Source organism: Acomys minous (assembly GCF_964271855.1).
Source record: "Acomys minous genome assembly, chromosome: 3".
Taxonomy (NCBI): Eukaryota; Metazoa; Chordata; class Mammalia; order Rodentia; family Muridae; genus Acomys; species Acomys minous.
Genome location: NC_140485.1, coordinates 69,678,385 through 69,697,989, shown reverse-complemented (window position 1 = coordinate 69,697,989; position 19,605 = coordinate 69,678,385). Strand labels below are relative to the sequence as shown.

Genomic DNA, 19,605 nt, shown 5'->3' with positions numbered 1-19,605 from the left:
GTTAGTCATTCATGCAGGGGCACGGAGCTCTACAGTTAACAAGCCAGAGCCCGGTTTGCCAGTGGTAATAGCACTGCTCACAGAACCCTGAGCAGAGCATTATCCCCTCAGAGCGGAGGAGACTCAGGTTGGTCTGCCTCAGCCAAGACTCTCCCAATGGCAGCCAGAGGCTTCAGCTTTGGTGCAGCTGGAAGATCCAAGATTTTAAAACAAATACCTAGGATTAGCCGCTTGGCTTGGCTGACAGTTTCGGGAGCTGATTCACCACTTGTGAGATTTCTCACTTCCTGCCTGCAGCTTAGGCTCCACAGGCTTAGGTGGAGACCTGGGCAGCTGCCACTCACTACTGATCACAGCTTCCCACCACAGCCACCCAAGCCTGGAGGGCAGTAGAGGTGCTGAGGGGTGGTGCCAAATCCTGAGCTCCTTCTTGACAGTGTGGGGCAGGGAGGTGCCAAATGGGAGAAACCTGTGGCATGCACACCAGGGAAGAAGAGGGCACCAGGAAGGGCAGACAGGGTCCCTAAAGAAGACCACGAATAGTTCCCATCTCTTCCCTGACCCTCAGGCCAAGCATTTCCCATACATTTATTGAGTCTGCTGTGCACTGACTTCCTTCCTGATGTCTAGGGCCCCTGTTTTCACTACTCACCCAGCACGGCACTGAGTCTCAACCCACCAGAGTCCTCTGGACTCCTAGTCCAACTGACAGCATAGACGTGAGAACAGGAGCTCTGCAGGTCACAGGACGATGCTGGTGATACTCACTGGGACAGGAGCTTGGTTCCACTCTCCACGAGCCTTGTCAGCATAACGATGCCATCCATGTTGATGAACTCAGTGGCGAAGGTGACGTCAGCCGAGAGCTTAGCCAGCTCCTTCATGGCATCCAGCCGGGTCTCCATACTGGATGACTGGGTCCTTTCCATTAGCTGGCGGGCAGCCCGGGACTGTGAAGCCAGGGACAAAAGAGATGCCATCTGCTCCTGCAGCAGGTTACTACTGTGGGCTCGTAGCCGAGCCCCAGGCAGAGAGTTAGGCTTTCACATGGCTTAGGAAGTGCTAAATAAATGTTTACAGGACCAGTAAGAGAGCTCCCAGCATGCCGAGACTGGTCTGTAGTCATCTGCATACTTTCTGTAACCATTTAGCCTATGGATTTATTTTAACAGTTACATTTGGCTGGGCAGTGGTGGCTCATGCCTTTAATCCCAGCACTTGGGAGGCAAAGGCAGGTGGGTCTCTGTGAGTTCAAGGCCAGCCTCGTCAGAAGAACAAGTTCCAGGACAGCCAGGGCTACAGAGAGAAACCCTGTCTCAAAAACAAATAAAAATTACAGGAAAAGCATTACATTTATTTATTTTGTGTGTGTGCATGCCATAGCCTGAGGGTGAAATCAGATCGTAAATTACAGGAGTAGGTTCTTTCCTTCCACCATGTAGGTCCAAGGGATAGAACTCAAGGCATCAGGCTTGGCAGCAAGTGTCTTAACTCAGTGAGCCATCTTGCTGGCCCCTAATCTGTAGATTTTTTTTTAAATTCCTACCAAGAAAATAAAGAAAACTGGAATGCAGGAGCATTTTATAGACCTTGGTATGAAGCGGAGCAGGGGCAGCAGCCAGAAAGGCTGTCTCTGGAGGGAGACTGACATTTGGACTGGAAGCTCCTCAGGAACGGTGAGAGGTGAGTAAGATGCTGAGACTCACAGGCCTGGGTCTGAACCTGACTTAGCTACTTTTTCAGTTTCACAAGGAGTCAAGTTGGACCCAGGAGTCCAGTTGATCCCTGCTGCTCACAGCGAGCCAAGCTCAGGTCCACATAGAGAGGTCTCATCCCTGTTGGGGTCCTGATCTCAGAGTCCAGTGGACTCTGCTGGGTTGACTCAGTGCCGTGCTGGGAGAGTAGTGAAAGCAGGGGCCCTAGACATCAGGAAGGAAGTCAGCGCACACCAGACCTGGTCACTATGGGAAGTGCTTGGCCTGATGAGAGTCAGGGAAGAGATGGGAAATGGGAACTGAGCAAGTCCCCAGCAGCAGATGAGGTTAACAGGGAGCTTTCTACTGAAGAACACTACCTGCCAGCAGGGGGTTTCCACTAAAAAGCCAAGCTCCACCCCTGTCAAATGCTGAGGGCCCTGCCCTAGAATTTAATCTGATGGTCCCAAAGGGCCCCTTTAATTCTAAAGTGTGATAAGCTTGACAATTAAATCTTTCAAAGTTCTAGATCACCCTTCCCCAAAGGAATCATGCTGGTGAAACAGAAGGATGGAGGAGCTAGAAGCCTCGATTATCAACAGCTCATGGACATGCCGGCTGGTGAGGCAGATGCCGCCCACCAGGGGCCTTGCTCCAGCAGGAGGCTTGCCTCCGCAGCCTGGCAAACTGCTGCCGCCGTGTTCGCTCATCGCTCCTGATCTTAGTACCACACAGTCAGACTCCAGCTCATTGTCTGTCATGCCCTGCTTGGAACAGAACATTCTCTCTGGAAAGGAGCAGGAGGAGCCCAGTGCCCTGGGCCTGCCAGTCTGCTCAGTGTCAGGGAAGGTCTGGCTAACCCTCTCTGCCTCTCTAACTGTTACAAAGAGGGACCCGCACCTGCAAAGGGCTCTCAGATTCTCCTAATCCCACAGTGGAGGAAGGCTGATTGAGAAAAGGTCACCCATGAGACAATCTGCAGATCACCAGTCTGCATTGTGCTTAGAAACTTCCAGTCCAAATGTCAGTGTCCCTCCAGAGACAGCCTTGCCGGCTGCTGCCCCTGCTCCACTTCATACCAAGGTCTATAAAGCTTCCCCAGACTGTCACATGAAATTAGCAGAGCCTGGGGTGTGTTTGCAAGGAGATGGGAGGTTGAGGTCCTTATGATGAAAAGCCCCTTAGGAGAAGAGGGAGGTGAACAAGATGCTAAGTAAAACGGCTGAGACTCACAGGCCTGCGACTCACAGGTCTGAACCTGGCTTAGCTACTTTTTCAGTTTCACAAGTGGCAAGAATCTCAACCCTAGTCGTCAGTCTCATGGTGAAATGGGCTGTCAAGAGAGCGTCCCTCTCGGTTCTTTGGTAGGATTACCTGATGCGGTCAGGAGGAGTTAATGAAACACAAGGCAGTGCTGCACAGCACTCTTCTATACATGCCCTCCGCAGTCAAGCTGGCCTTCCCTCAACAAGAAAACATGGCCTTAATTTCCCACAACTGTGACAAAGGCTAAGCCTGGCGATCATCTCTGGCAGGCCTGCTTCCTGCCCTGATGCAGAGTGAACCCTCACCCCTTTCCTGCACCTTCACCCTCTCACCCATCTGAATGCATCCATGGGACACATGAAAAACTGCAAAGAAAGGAGCCTCAGGCTGAAGGGCAGGGGGCAGGGACAAGAGAACCTTTCCCTTCTTTGCCAAATTTCACAAGTTTTGAACACATTAATGTGTTTTACCTATTTCTCAAACATCTTTTGGACTTTACATCTCCCAAGCTCCTGTTCTCCCTCTGCGCCCCTTTCAGACCGAGCTCCCCCGATGCAGTAGCAGATGTAAACTGTGCCCTCAACTCTCACTCAAAACACCTGGCTGCTCACGTTCCTGTGAGACCTGGTGCTGTGGAGCTGTGGTGGTCTGTACCTCTGAAGACCCTGCTCGCTCGCTCCCTGCCCCCCCACCCCACCCCCATCCCCGCACTGCGCTCACTACCACTGCAGGCCACACCCTCCTCTCTGCCGCTCTCTGCCTGAGGTCCTTCACACCCTTCCACTACCCACACCCCCTCTTTGTGGTTTTGAGACAGGGTCTCTATAGCTTAGATTGGTCTTGACCAGCCGGTAGCCGATGACTTTGAATTCACAATCCTCCTGCCTCTGCCTCCCAAATGCTGGGATCACAGGCCTGTGCTGCTAGCCCTGGCTCCTACTTTTTACTCCCTTTCTGGTTGCTTCCTTTAGTCACCATTAAGGGTGCTTATATAGGATGAGAGGATCCCTCTGAGTTCCACCTCTGCCCCACACCCAGCCCTCTGCCTCATTCACCAAGGTTATCTCTTAAGTCTTCCTCATGTCTGTCAGTCCTGTCATCCCACTGCCTTTGCTGGGAGGTCATCCTTACCAATCGCAGCGATCACTCTCCACCAGCCTCCCTCGCCTGCCTCTGGATGTGACCTTACTAACACTCAAATGGAAACACAGGCGCGTTCCTCATGGATTCCACTTCTTTCTGAGTAAAGAGTGGACCCACGGGCGGCCTTTCTGGAAAGGAGCATGCTGAGATGGGTGGTCCCTCTTAGACTCTGAACTCCAACAGTCAGTCTGCTGCTGTTGCTCGTGAGCTGCCAGCCAAGCTGGGGGTAAGAGATTTCTTCACGATTTCTGTAGACTCAAACCTCTACAACAGAGTCCATCCCACCACAGGTGCGCAGATGTGCTGGGTGGACTGGAATACCTACCGGGGAGACAGCCAGCTGTAAGATTGTCCCATTCTTAATGTCACTTCGGGTCTGGGTAGCAAAGAATAAAACAAGACAATGTTAAAACAGCACATGGAGATCAATCAGTAAGGACTTGTGGTCATCTTAAAAGTGTGATTGGCTCGTATCTGCAGATGAATCAACTAGCAGTGAACCAAAGATACATGTGAGTGGGTGAGGAGGGTTTGCTTTGAACACTGCGGCCTTTTTTTCTTGCTGGAGCCCCTAAGCATTCTGGATAGCAGGTACTTCCATGGTCTGCCCATGCATGAAGCACACTCCCCATCTAGAGGGGATTTTAACATGCAAGAGATGTGCCCAGGTGACAGGCAGCTACTGTGCCATCTGTACATCCACAGACTTTGGTATCTGGGGCTTTTAGGGGCCACTCCCTATGGATACTGAGGGACAACTGTAGCACACTGAGACTCTTCTGCAGCCAGGCCACTTCCTGCCTGTTCCTTTTGAAGAGATCCTAAGGTTCTCCTCAAGAGCTCTAGGTCGTGAAGCAAGAGCTGCCTCAGGCAATGGGGCTGATGTGTAGCATGCTGCCTAAAGGGCAATTCTGTAAACCAGGAAATGGAGCCACCTGGACAGCAAGAAGCTAGAAAGTGCCCCCTCCCTGGCAGGTCACTTGCAAGCAAAGCTTGCCCTGCCCTTGGCTACCCTGTACTTGCCTGCTCGGTGACATAGAGCTGCGGCCCATCTGCGTAGCGGAGGGTGTAGTACTCGGGGTTTGGCAGTGACCACCTGAAAGAAAACAGTATACCCTGTGTGCTTCTTCTCTGGCTTGTCCAGAGCAGCAACAAAATGGTTTTCACAAGTTGCTCAGACTAGCCAGCCTGTCTGGAGCACAGCGGAATCCAAACAAAGCTTTGGGCCAAGCCCCTGAGACAGGACCCCTCTACCCTTGGTGAGGGTCAGCACCCCAGAAGGAGGTGAGAGGGGTGTGGGTCTTACATCCTATAGGGCACTCCTGGCCCAGGAATGAATATCTCAGGGGCCTCAGGGACAGACTCATCAGCTATCCCTCCTTGGTAAGACAACAACCCAGCCCAGCTGGACACCCTCTGTACAGGTTCCTTCGGGGCTGAGCAGCCTCCCTCAGCCTTAGCTGTTACTGTGGAAAGGAAGTCATTTCAACATACCCATCGCACACTTCCTTGATGATGGATGCCAGAGGCCGTTTCTGAAAGAGAGGGGAGGAGATCCTTCACCATGTGCTATGGAACCACTCGGCTCTGAGGAGGAGGAGGCCTTTGCCAAGCCACAGTGACTACCCTCCCGGGGAGGACCTGGGCTCAGCCTTCCTGTGGATGCCCTTCCTTACAGTACCAGTGGCCTCCCTCCACTATGGGCCTGACCCTCTCCTTACAGCTCTGCCTCTCCCAGCAGGAGCATACCTGGTCGATTTCAAGGAGCTGGGCGTTAGCACCTGGCCATTCAATAGCCACTTTAACAATGTCCGATGGAGGAGGCATTGTTCCCAGTGGGCCTTACGACAAGACACAGACACAGCTGCCTGGAGAGAGAACCGAAAAGAAGGAAAGGTCAGCATCTGCCATCCTTTTCATTCTCGCTGTCCACTTTGGAGGTCTGAAGGCAGCATCTGAGTGATGCGTGGAACTACTCAGCATGCAGTTTTCAAGTTCACGCCACAGCTTCTCCTTGTGCTGTCTCCTTAGATTCAATCAGCAGGAGAAACGGGACAAACCTCTCTATCATCGGCAGCTCAGGCAACAGCAAGATCTGCCAGTGTGACAGTCAGTGTGAGGGGTCAACAGGATGGGGTGGGAGCAGAGCTGGCTGAGTGTAAATTCCCATCTTGAAGCCTCGAGAAGAGAGAAGCACGTGCTCTGAAGCAGAGAATAATAGACAGTCTTTTCTTGGTTGAATGGTTAGCTCAAGGGGCCAGGCCATTTCTGCTCAGCAGTCACACTCACAAGATCCCAGTGTCAGCAGGGCCCAGCAGCACTCCCCCACCCCCACCTGCTGCTGCCACTCCTGCCCCTTCAAAGGACACAATGTGGAGCCTCCTCCCTGTGGGATGATGTGGAGTTCTGAAAAAAACGGGGAAGAGAACCAAGGCAGGAAATGCTATTTTGGTCCCCAGGGCCAAGGGTGAGGGCTGCCAGGGGCTCAAACAAGCGTAAGGATGATCTCACACAAAGACCCCTCCACAGGGCAGGGCTGTGAAAGTGCATCTGAGCCCTGCCCCCACTGCTCTTCAAAATAAAGGGGGAATAAATCATCTGGGGCAAGTCTGGGAGAGGGGCTCATGTGACTGGTATCCTAGGCAACTCTGGTGGCTTAGTGGTATTCCGGGCAGCGCTGTGGCTCTCTCTCCAAGGTCTGAGGAAGGCAGTCAGTCTGCTGACAGAGTATTTCAATGTCTATTTACACGTCTTGCCTGCAGGTTCAGGAGCGGGCGCTCTCTTAATGAAAAAGACCTCTTGCCTCCTCAAGGTTCAGCCCCTCGCCTGCAGTTCATGCCTGGCTAATGGGGACCACCCGCCTCTGTTAGCGTCTGCGGCACCACTGTTGCTAAGCTGTTAATCGTGTGTGCTATCAATTTTCCAGCCCCAACACATGCCAGTTCTCACAGCCTAGTGGGCACAAACCTCTCTAGGGAAAAGGGGAGAAGTGTGTCCTCTACACCCCCAGGCAGAGAAAAGAAGCTTACTCGCCTATTTCCTGAGGGGTGGGCTGTGTCAAGAGTCAGCTGTCAAAAACATCAGGGTGTGAAAGTGCACTGACTTCTGCTTCCCAGCAGCCCTCAGGAAGAGGCAGGGCAACACCAGACTTGAAGAAAACAAGAGTAAGACTGGGTCCAGTCCTAGTTGACCCAGCTAGTAAGTGGAGAGGACGTTTGGAGCTTAGAGCCACCAGCTCTTCCCTCTCCCCTGAAAAGCTCTGAATTCCTGTTCGTTAAGTACACAAGGCCTAAGGAAACAGCAGTGGGCGGCTGCCTCTGCAGCTCCTGGCAGAACCTTAATGTGCAGTTTTTATGTACCTAGGCCCACAACAAACCTCTAAAAGGAAACTGGCCCCATGAGGCTAATTCCTGAGGAAGGTTCTTCTCTTTGACAGCAGGGCAAAGCATGCTATGCCAGGGTGGTGCTGTGACCCTGACATCAGGGGATCCATATCTGAGGTGGGGCATCGCTATCACTGGAGGTGGAACTCCAGTGCGGAGGCCATCCCTAAGAACTGACGTGTAATACACAACTAAGAGCATGGACCCCAAGAACATCTACACATATATGCATACGTACACAGATTACAAGTAGAAATGCACATCTCGCTTACACCTCTGCCCAGGACAGGGAACATGCTCAGAGACTGCACCAGCCCTAGTTCCTACTGACCTCACTGCCACCAAGGCGTTGGGCCTGTTTTTGTGCTTCCTATAAATGGAAGTGTACAGTACAGCTTTCTAGACCATTTGTCAGAGGTTCCCCCCACTCCCCGGGGAAATAGCTCAGTGGGTAAAAGCATGCATGCATGTACATGTGCATGCACACAGTACACAGAAGGCACCTTGAAAAGACACTGTCCCCACTGAAGAAAGAAGGCAGACTGAAAGCCCACGGACTGTTATGGCTCCTGCAAATCCCTTCTTTACCCAAGTCTCTGTCTTCTGTTCTTGAAATGTGAGTGCTAGTTCTAAAGTGTTCTGGGTGTCCTTGAGTTGCAAGTTCATGATTCCTTAAACATGTCAAAGGAAGTTGACTCGAACTTTCTGAATGCCTTCCTGAGCACCCCCTCTGAAGGTGAACAACTGGAGTTGTCGTCACTACTTTGTTTTGGTCTGAAATTACTTGCCCTCATCATCATGTCATTTACCAAAGCTGATCCTGAATGATTCATCTCAAACCTCTACCCATGTTACAGCAAGAAGCTCTCCAGCCACCTCAGTACCCAAGGGACAGCAACAGGCCTGCAGTCACACGATGCCCTCCCACAGTCAGGCAGCCTATTGGTGCCGAGTGGCATCCCAGCTGCCACAGCTGAAGGGAAGGAAATGAACACTCAACTTTAGTTGAACAAATCTAATTCCATTTCTGAACTTGGAAAAGACACGGACTAAAGAGGCTGGGTGACAATGGACATGAGAGCAGTAAAGTCATAGCTTCAAGGTGAGTGGCAAGGCAAGCCAAAGCCACAGGAAAAGTCAAGAGCCTTGCAGGGGAAGCTATCCTGCAGCTGACATGAGGCCAGAAACCAGCAAAGAGAAAAATCCCAAGAGATGGGCAAAGCCTGACCACTTTCCAGACTCCACGGTGACATCTCCTAAATGAAATGCCCTTGTCCTGCCAATGACAGCCCTTGCACTGTGCTAGCCCCCATTTCTGTCCTACCAATGACAGCCCTTGCACTGTGCTAGCCCCCATTTCTGTCCTGCCAATGACAGCCCTTGCACTGTGCTAGCCCACATTTCTGTCCTGCCAATGACAGCCCTTGCACTGTGCTAGCCCACATTTCTGCTCACTGCAAAGGAAAAGTCCAAGACCAAGACTGGCCCAAGCTTGAAGAAACGATACGGGAGTGAGACAATGGATGTGTCCAGTGGGCACTTAGCTAAATTCATGAGCAAACCCATCTATGGAGGACTGGTTTGCTTTCAGGGTGACTCTGGGATCCTCAGACATGGTGCTTGTGTATAGACAGCTTCTGTGTCATTTTATAGCTGATGCCTCAGGAACCCTAAAACCATTCTTTTTCACAGGCAGGGAGGTGAAAGTTGAGAGAAACATCCTCCATCCTACTCATCTGATTGGAAGGGAGAAAAAGATGCAGGGGGAGGGGCAAAAAAGAAGTGAATTATATCAGATCTGGGTCTCAACGATGCCAAAGTTCAGTCTTCCCTCTGCACTGCCCTTCCTTTGACGAGGATAACATGAGCTAACAATTACATAACTTGAAGGCACCACTCACAGTCCCTGCCTCACTCCTTCCTTCATTCAAGTACTGAGGTTCTAAGCCAGAGCTCTGAGCTTGCTGAGAGAGAGCTCTATTACTCCAGCCCTAATTTAATCTCTCTCTCTCTCTCTCTCTTTCTTCCTTTCTTTCTTTTCAAGACAGGGCTTCTCTGTGTAGGCTTCACTGTCCTGGACTCACTTGTAGACCAGGGGCCTCAATCTCACAGAGATCTGCCTGCCTCAGCCTTTCAGAGTGCTGGGACTACAGGAATGCATTGCTACTTTATTTTAAAACAGGGCTTTCACCAAGAAGAGACTTGATACCCTATGAGCATATACAGGGGGAGGAGGTCCCCCTCAGTCACAGTCATAGGGGAGGGGAGTAAGGGGAAAATGGGAGGGAGGGAAGAATGGGAGGATACAAGGGATGGGATAACAATTGAGATGTAATATGAATAAATTAATAAAACATATTTAAAAAATAAAATAATAAAATAAAATAAAAATAAAACAGGGCTTTCAAAAGTTGCCCAGGCCTAACTTGTAATCCTCCCGTCTTAGACTCCGGAATAGCTGAGGTGACAGGCCTATGCCACCTGGTCCACGTAGGAACCCTGTACAGGCGTGCTTTCTAGACCAAGGAAGTCAGGGGCACCCTCAGTCACCCACTTGGAATGTTAGAAACCCACATGGAAGAAGGCAGCCTTGTATGTGACCATCGCAGCTGCTCAGTGGAAACTTCAGGTTTGTGCTCAGAGGCCTATCCAACAGAAAATGGCCCTCCGTTTCCGGCTGTTTGAAGCTGGGTTCCCTCATTCCTCCTGCACCTTCACAAAGTCCCTTCTATTAGCTCCCAGAGAGCTCCTATTCAAGCTTCACAGCCCAGGCTGGGTAGCACCTCCCACTGGTGCTATTATTCCACGTGTGTGCACTGTTTGCACATTCTGTCATATGTCTACTGCAGTTACGGAATCACACACGTCTTCACTAACCCTCCTGCAGAGAGGGACCCATGTACACTGAAACGCCATTGCTCTGACTTCCTCAATTCCTGCAAACCAGAGCTGGCTTCCAACAGGCAGGTGGCAGAAACTGTTCCCACCAAGTCTGGAAGCCTTGCAGCATAGTATCCCCACACAATTGTGCTTTGAAGACTAACTTAGAACAAGCCTAACTGGAGAATGTAGTTAGGGGGAAACAATCTCTTTTCCCTCCCTTGGAAACCAAGGAGAGAATGGAGCAGGACTTCCCAGACAGGGAGCACTCGGGGATGAAGGATCTCCTTGTAGGGAAGCCCTCTAGCACGTGTCTGCTTACTCTCCATTTTCATTTTAGAAAGGAAGTGGGAAATTAGGTCGAAGCAATTCAATAACATTGCAAAATTCTCAGGGCTATAAATAGCCACTGTTCCACCACTCACTTCAATAGCAATGAGAGCAATGGAGTGCCCCCTCCTAACCCACAGCCCCTTCCGGGCCCCAGTTACTCTCCCACCCCAACACCCGCCCTCTACCCCCACTTTCTTTATTCACTACCTCAGGATCTATGGGACTGAACAAGACCCCAGTCCCCTGCACCACAAATACAAAGACGATCAGGCAAAACCAGAAGAGAGGCCCACACAGATCCAAGAGCTGTGGAAGGACAGCACTAACGCAGTCTCCCAGTGATACAGCCGGAGGAGCGGAACAGTGGCAGGATAGGCCATCCAATGGACCAGTTTCCAAGTGGCTTCTGGAAGGGGTGCATCATCAGGAAAGGCCTCAGGGAGTTTTGTCCATCACTCCTATAGGGAAGCTTCAGGCTGAGGCTGTCAGCACAACTGGAATCCAGCTTAGAAAGGAAGACAAACCCTCCCAGGAGGTGGCGGGGATAAAGGATGCCAGAAGGTTCCCAGCTCTCCCTTGTCCCCAGCTGGTAGGAATTCCTGTGTGCTTTCTGTTCTTTTCTGCTTGCCATGCAGTGGGGGAGGCCTGGTGAATTTGGTTTATGTTTCCTGTGACAGAATGCTGCCTCACCAAAGAGGTAACCAGAGGTCACACCTTTTCAATCAAGATCACAATCTCGGTGGAGGCTTCCCCTTGTGATCTTTTCATCTGAAAAATGACTCAGTTTCCCCTAGTTCATTCTCCTTTAACTAGGTGAAGCCCTGAGGTGTAGAAAAGGAAATGCCACAGGATAGGAGGTGAGGGCAGCAGATTCATAGAGCTTTGTTTTGACATTTGAACACAGGCCTCACCCAAGTATTGCTAAAAGCCACTATGCAGAGACAAAATATGTGTTAAGGAACTGCCTAGGATCTTTCCCTGAGCTCATTCACCCTGCAACCACCTTGTGGAACATCTGCTCCTAGACGAAAGTGGCTTAAGGGTCTTAGCAGGACAGCTAAACTTGAGCCAGCCCCACAGTGTCCATACTTATCCCCGTGGATGCCGTTTACCTCCACCTCTCACCTGTCCCCTTGAAAACCATGCTGGCTCTGCACCTCTGCTGCCTATCAGTTCCAACACCCTGTCCAAATGGCCAACCTCTACCTGCTCAGACAAGCCCTCCCTGTGGCTTCCTCATCCTCAATCAGCAGGTAATGGTGATGTCATCATGTGGGCTACCACGCCTTGCTGCACACCTTTACGATTACAGATGTTATAATCCTGCCTCTGAAGTCACCTCTTGTCTGGTGACTAGACACATGGAATACCCCACAGGAGTCAGTATTAACTCGGAAGCACCCCTCCAGCCTACACCCTCTGGATCAGGACCTGTCTTCAGATGCAATCCAGGGGTAGCTCACATACGCCATGAGGTCGTGAAGAAGGCTCTAGGTCAATGCTTGGCAACCTGTAGCTTGAGACCCCTTTGGGTCTCAATGACCCTTCCACAAGGGTCATCTAAGACCATCCTGCATATCAGATATTTATATTAACTATTTACAGTTATGAATATGTGAATATGAAAATACTTTTATGGTTGGGGGTCACAGCAACAGGAGGAACTAAATCGTCACTGCTCTAGACAATGGCTCTCCAGACTGGCTATGGTCCCGTTGTTGTTGTCACTCGCCCCCATCACCCCTACCCCAGCTAGCTGCATCACTGTGTTACTGGAGGCTGAGATGAAGACCCTGCTCCAGGAAGGCAAGCAGCCTGAGCACAGGACCTCAGAGTGGCGCACCTACTCTCTACCTGCTGGTGCCCTAGTTTGCAGCACAGCGCTCATGTGTCCACAGAAGTCCACCCAAAATGCCCTCAGGCTTAACTGTCTTTAAAAGTCATGAACCGTTAGTGACTGCATTATCTACTTCCCAGAACTTGCACAGCCTTGACTGTAATTATGCAGACAATTGGTTCAGAAAGGGTCAGATATAAGGGGGAACAGAAACTGAGACAGAAAATACAAATGAATCCTAAGAAACTATTTCTTGGGTCTGGAGAGACCGCTCAGTGGTTGAGAGGACTGGCTGCTCTTGTAGAGGACCTGGGTTCAATTCCCAACACACACAAGGCAGCCTGCGTCTTCAGTTCTAGGGGATCTGACACCCTCCTCTGGCTTCCATAGGCACGCCTACAGTGTACACAAATACCTGCAGACAAAACACTCTTACACGTAAAACAAAAATACATTAAAACTTTAAATTTTAGTTTCTCACCAACAAATTAAAATGGTTACACAAGGAGGACGAAGCCAGGCTGTGGTGGTGCAAACCTTTGATCCCAGCACTTGAGAGGCAGAAGCAGGGGGGAATCTCACTGAGTTCGAGGCCAGTCTGATCTACAGAGAGTTCTGGGACAGCCAGACAGCCAGGGCTACACAGAGAAACCCTGAGGTGGGGGGGGGAGGTGGGGTAGGGGGGAAGGGACAACAAAAACAAAAAACAAAAAGACCACAAGGAGGACGAGCTTGGACTGGGTACAGCAGGCTAAGAGTGGCCTGGGTTGTCCCCAAAACTCCAGGCTATGGGCTGAACTCCTTGAACAGAGACCATAACAACACAGCATTGTTCTCTGAGAATGAGGCCAAGCCTTTCCTCTCATTTCATAAAGAAAGGAACTGAGGTTCAGATGAACTGGCCAGGCCAGGCTAGGACACCAGTTAGGAACAAAAAAGAAAAAAAAAAAAAAAAAGGCCCAGTCTCCACTTCTGGATCAGCCCTTTCCTGCCACATGGCCACAAGCACAAGTGTCTCTGGGCTGAATGTAGAGGCAGGGGATGGACCGTTTTCCAGCCTGGACCCTCTCACGCAGCAGCGGCACTGAGCAATTGGGGGCTTGTGTCCTAGAGCAGCTAGACTGCATTTGGATGCCAGGGATTAGAACCAGCCACTCCCTGTAAAAGCTATGTGAACATGAAATGGGATAATGCATGCAAAGCACTCACATAATACCTGGGACAAAGTAAGAAGGCTTCTGTGTGAACCGAGGAAGCTACAAACACTGGAACCGCATACCTTAGCGCTAAGGAGCCCTACCTGCCACACTGTGGTTTGCTATGGGCAAAATAAGAGAACAGGTGTTACAGCTACGGAGAAGAAAAACCCACAAAAAAAGTGGCGTTGTTGCCACTATGCCCAGTGGACACCCCTGCTCTGGCTCCATAGCAGGCCAGCAAAGTGACAGCACAGGATGGTTTCTCAGCCAATTCAACGAGCACTCCCAGCAGGTGAGGAAGTGCCTTAAGCAGCCAGGCAGGTATGTAAATAAACCAAGTAGCTTCTGCACAGAAACCCTCATGCTAAGAAGCATTTATCCTGCCTAGCAGTTCAAATTCTGTTTTTGTTTTTTTCTTCTGGGGGTGGGGATCATGCAGCTTTGGCCAAGACACCACTTGGCAACTTCTGACACACAAGGGATTCTGGGTCCTCTCACCGTATGTGCTGTCTTGAACACACTCTAGCCATCCTATAGGATATGGTCTTGTCTTTCCAAGTCTACCCCGAGCATCCTGAAGATGAAGACTTACACTGTCCAGTCACCTCAAGGGGCCTAGACCAGGGATAGGCTCAGGGAGAGAGTGCACTCAGTGAGCAACTGCTGAACTGTCTCACCCTGACTGGCATCTCTGAGGTCCTACAGGCCACAGAAGGTTTTCAGCCCTGACCCCGGGACCAGGCCGCACTAATGCAGGTAGGCTAAGGAACCATTGGTGACTTGGTCAGAGGACTAACCTTCTTGGCTTTTCTTTTTCCTTTGAGTTGGAGTCTCACTATACTGCCCAGGCTGGTTTTGAACTTCTGTATTTGGGGGTTCTTTCTGCCTAGCCTCTATAGAGCCCTGGCACACCTCCAAACCCAGGACAGGTTTTTAACTTTGTTTGCTTGTGACTCACCTAGGAAGACCTGACCTAGCCATGGAGTATGCTAGAATATGCTAACTACTGGTGCCACTGTTTTTAAAGAGTCTAATCCTCAACATCCTGCACCTCTTAGGAGCATCATAAAGCTTAAAAAAAAAAAAGATTCAAGAGCAACAGACAAGCTGGGAATGGTGGTCCATGCCTTTAATTAGAGGCCAGCTGGTCTACAGAGAGAGAGTTCCAGGACAGGGCTACCCAGAGAAACCCTTTCTTGAGCCCCCTCCCCCACCCCTAAGGAACAAATAGAGACCCTAGCCCTGTCTCCTTTGTTCAAAAACTGTAGAATGAATCTGGGGAGGTAAAATCTTTCAGGAACTTTGCTATTTTTAATCTGTAAATACGAATAATGATAGTCTCCTCAAAAGACCATCATGTAAATTAAACACCCACACACATACACAGCACTTCACAGCCAAGGCAGCCACCCTAGCCCTGTGGTTACAGACCACTTGACAAATGGCTACAGCTGGGCCTCTGTGAAGCGAGAAGGGCTGTCTCAAGTGTGAAGTACACAGCAGATTCAAGAAGTTAGCACATAAAAAGTCGACAACTCCATTAAGACGACTTTACATTGATTACATGAACCATTAATTATATTCTGAAATATACTAAATAAGATATTAGTAAATTATTTCACTTGCTTATTTTACATTCTTGGGATGTGGCTGTTGGAACAGTTAAATTAACAAATGTGACTTAACTTATTATTATTATTTTTTTGGTGGAGAGCCCAGGTTAGCCTCGTTAGTGCCTGACTGTCAGGAAGCATTCCAAAATGTGGGTTCCATCCCCCACTGATGGGATGTCGTCAGGGGCTGAGGCAGCATCCTTTTCCTCTAGACAAGCCCAAACCCTTCGTTCATTCATTTAAGAAATATTTATAGTGCCCGCCCTGCTGAGATGCTGTGGGTGCACGGAGCAACATCAGGTACAGTCTTCTTCCCCGTGGGCATCCCTGCCTGCTCGGACAGGCAGAATAGCAGCAATCAACACTTCGAAACAGTTGTAAAGCTACAGATGTGCACGCGCTGTGGGGAACACCCGTGTTCAGAGGGCCGCCCCAGGGTCCAGGACTCGGGACCCCGGAAGCCTTCTGAAGGAAAACTGGGAGGATTTCTAAGTTTACAAGTTTACGAGACTAGACCATGGGACGGACTCTGAGGGAGAGCAGAGCGAGGGGTAGGGACGGGACAGAACCAGGCCGGGAGCAGCCTGAGCCCAGCAAGGGCGGCAAAGGACCAGGAGAGGAGGGTGGGGACCGGCACCGGAGCACCCCGGGCATTGCGGTGCTGCGGAAGGAAGCGGGTGAGAGTGGCCTGGACCGAGGCGGGACAGTGAAGAAGGAAAGAAGAGGGTCGGTATCGACGGCAGGGGGATGACCGGGCCGGCGCCGTGCCGGGACCTGGAGGTCGGACAGACGCTGCCTTCGGCATCAACCCTATTCTCCAGCCCCGGGCCCCCATCCTCAGCCCTTCCGACCCTCCGCCTCAAGCCCCGCGCGCCCCTCACTCACCCGGCGCCCGCCGAGGCCCAGCTCCGCGCCCGCGTCCAGCCGCTGCTCCTCTGGCCTCGTCCGCCCCGCCCTCCTGGGGCCCCGCCCCACGCGGGCTGGCTAGGGCCTCTATTGCTCCGCTTTGCCGTCAATCTGAAAATTCTTTCTTCCATTGGGTCGTTTGTCTGTCACTAAAGAGGAGGCGGGTCTGACTGAGGGCGCGGGCTGGAGCGACGCCGGCCGACCCCGCCCCTCCGAGGGAGGCCTCTTAAAGAGACAGGCTGCCTTTCTTCTGCAGACTATTGGGTCTGAAGGAACGTGATTTCCCAGCAGACACTAGAGGCTGTTCCCCACCCAAACTTTTTTTTCCTCTCTTTTATTTCTGTACACAACCTAAGGGTGAAAGGGGTTGGGGGCGGGGTCCCTCTGGGTCCTTGCCACACATTGTTGTAAGGAGCAAGCTGTCCTCTGGCGATGCTCAACCTGATCGACTTCACGGTGGGAATCGCTGATTTGGGGAGCTGAGTGGGAGGTGACAGTCGTGTCAGAGGCTATGAGCAGCCGCGGCTGCTCACTACGGAGATGGAGCTAATTATACCGGCACCCAGGGCTGACCGTGGGCGCTGAGCAGAGGCAGAGGGGTACAGCTCAGCTGTGCTGTTGGTACGGATCCGTGGGAGGTGGCGTTCGTCACCGCACCTGCGGATCTAACAAGGCCGGGCACCGCGCCAAGGACTCACTCCTGCCATCTCCCCTAATGCTCACAGCAGGCTGGTAGAGAGGGCAAGTATGCGATCCCCAGTTGCAGAAGAAGAGACTTGCGGGTGGCGGGGGATGGGGGGTGGGGTGGGTGTCTTACGGGGCCAACTATAAAGCCGGTGACACACAGCAAGACGCTATCTCCCCCATTTGATTCCAGATTTTATTTATTTTTTAATCATTTCTCCTAGCAAATCCTTGCGACAATGCCAGAAGACAGACACTTAGTAATCCATTCTATAAATGGATCACTTAGCAGAGAGACGAAATAATGACCATCTTTTATGTGGTACTTCACTGTCTTTGAAGTATTTCTCTGTGTCTTTACAGGCAGTTCCGCTGGCTCCTACTAGCGTCTTAGAATTGAAGAGGATTGTTATCAGCTGGTGAACAGGGTGGTGCCCACACAGCAAAGTTACCCTCAGGATCACAGTGCTAATAAAGCAATCACAGTGCTAATAATGGCCCTGCAGGAGCCGGCAGGTCACACTTCCAACAGGGCCACATACTGAACACGCTTCCAGCCATTGTCTCTGCCTTTGTTTTAGGGAAAGCTGCTGTGGATAAAAGCATGTGGCCATGTTCCAATACAGCTTTATTCTAGAACATAGTGTAGCCACCTTTGTCTACCATGCTGGACTCCAAGGCCCTTCACTGCTCTAAGGGAGGGAGCCTCAAAGGACCCTGTCAGCGTCATACTGTTACCGTTTATTGTCAGCCATAGTGGTGTGAGCGTCTTCATTGTTGTTGTGGGTTGTTTTTCTTTGCTTGCTTGCTTCTTTTGAAACAGAGTGTTGCAGAACATTTACACAAATGCGCCCCCCCCCACAGCCCCATTAAGGCACCAATGACAAACAAAAGTGCTTCCCCCACCCCGTCCTCCCCTGCCCCCCCCATCAAGTCCAACTTGGGGAACCAATGGGTTCCATTCCTTGATGGGCACCTTAGTTTGCCTTCTATTGCTGTAATAAAACATCACGGCCAAAGGCAACTTGGGCAGGAAAGCATTTACTTGGCTTACACCTCCTCAGTCCATCACTGAGGGAAATCAGGCAGGAATTCAAGGCAAGGACTGAAACAGAGGCCAAGACAGAATGCTTCCTGGCTGAGCCCGCTTTCCTATACAAGCCAGGATCACTTGCTCAGGGGTAACACAGCCCACATCAACCGGTAATCAAGAAGAGGCTCCACAGATTTGTGTAGGCCTATCTAATGGGAACATTTTCTCAACTGAGGTGTCCTCTTCCCAGATGAGCCTAGCTTGTGTCGAGTTGACAAAAACTAACTAGTGCAGTGGCTGAGGGATTATTTACAGAAGTGTGGGGGACCCCAACAACTGCACCACCAGAAAGCCTCGCCTCAGCACAGATGATGGCTTCCCCATGGCTGCACGGTTAAAAGAGTCTCCTCCTCAGCCCACTTCCTATTCTCTTGTCTAGAGCCTGCAGAGACCACAAGGCCGTGTGCAACTACAACAAAGTCCCACAAGTGGCTAAGAAGTCTACCACGCTCATGATGGGCTTCAGCGAGCCTCCTGCCTTGAGCTAGCCCATGTCTTCGCTGCCTCATAAAAGCATGCCAGGCCCTGTCCTCTGGCCTTTTCCTAGTACCATGGGATGTTCTGCATTTCCTCTTCTGGCAATATCACCTCTGCCTCCCCAGTTACTCCAGCTCTTGAGCACCCCTCTTTCCCTGAGCCCTCAGGGTACTTACTCGGCAACCTTTAATATCATTTAGGATAGAACCTGCTGGAAATCAAGCTCTCTGTGGCCAGTGACTTGGTGGGATTTGCCAGCTGTCCATCAGTGACCCTTCTGCCTGCTTCTGTAGTTACATGTCTGGCCCACCCTCACTCCATGACTCACTTCCTAGCTTCATGTGTGACAAAGACCAAAAGCCCACTGGGCAGCTCAGCGGCGGCCATGAAAGCATGAAACTTCAGACTGAGGTGTGAAGTCAGCTGACACACGTCCTCCCTATTCATCCTCCTTGTGGGCTGCGCCCAGCCTTGACCCTTGGATCGTCATGATATGCAGGGTAAAGACAGAGCCACCATGTTGAGAGTGTCATGGTCCCCAAATGGTCTCGTAGAGTAGAAGGCTCTTCACTGGCCCAGAACACTCACTTAAGGAAGGTGACTTTTGAGATTAGGTTGGTCTCAGAGTCACCTTGTAGCAGAACATGACCTCAATCTCTCCCCACCCTCCTGCCTCCACCTCCTAAGTGTGCCCCAACATCTGGTTTATGCAAAGCTGGAGATGTGGTGGCGCACTCCCATAACCCCAGCACTCAGGAGGCCTCATCCACGCTAGGAGGGCACTCTACCCACTGAGCCACACGCCCAGCTTTGTCCTAGACTAGTGAGATGACCTTGAACTCACACAGCTCTGAGAGAGAGCCTCCTTAACGTTTGTGTCTGTGGTCCCTCACCCACTGCTCCCCAGTTCTGCCCATACTCAATGGACACTGGTCCCAGGAACAATCACCATAGGGCTTGCTATTCTGCCTGTGGGTCCTTAGGAGGCTGAGATGTAAGGAAGTTTTCCGTCCAGGTTGTTTGATTCCAAGGTCAGCTCTTTAAAAATTGACCGATGGAGATAGCAAGATTGCTCAAAGGATAAAGTTGCTTGCCTC

At 51.2% G+C, this 19,605-nt stretch overlaps 1 protein-coding gene across 2 annotated transcripts in view; it reads right to left on the bottom strand.

Moving 5' to 3' along the window:
- ELMO2 (engulfment and cell motility 2) overlaps positions 1–16,320 on the bottom strand; it is a 38,381-nt gene extending 22,061 nt beyond the window's left edge. For both annotated transcript variants that reach the window (XM_084776201.1, XM_084776202.1), the window contains exons 1-6: positions 16,234–16,320; positions 5,853–5,971; positions 5,598–5,638; positions 5,127–5,199; positions 4,429–4,479; positions 769–950 (exon numbers count right to left, since the gene is read on the bottom strand). In XM_084776201.1, coding sequence (XP_084632327.1) covers positions 769–950; positions 4,429–4,479; positions 5,127–5,199; positions 5,598–5,638; positions 5,853–5,930 — 425 coding nt within the window. In that variant the 5' untranslated portion in view covers positions 5,931–5,971; positions 16,234–16,320. The remainder of the gene's footprint in view (positions 1–768; positions 951–4,428; positions 4,480–5,126; positions 5,200–5,597; positions 5,639–5,852; positions 5,972–16,233) is intronic.
- Positions 16,321–19,605: the final 3,285 nt, after the last annotated feature.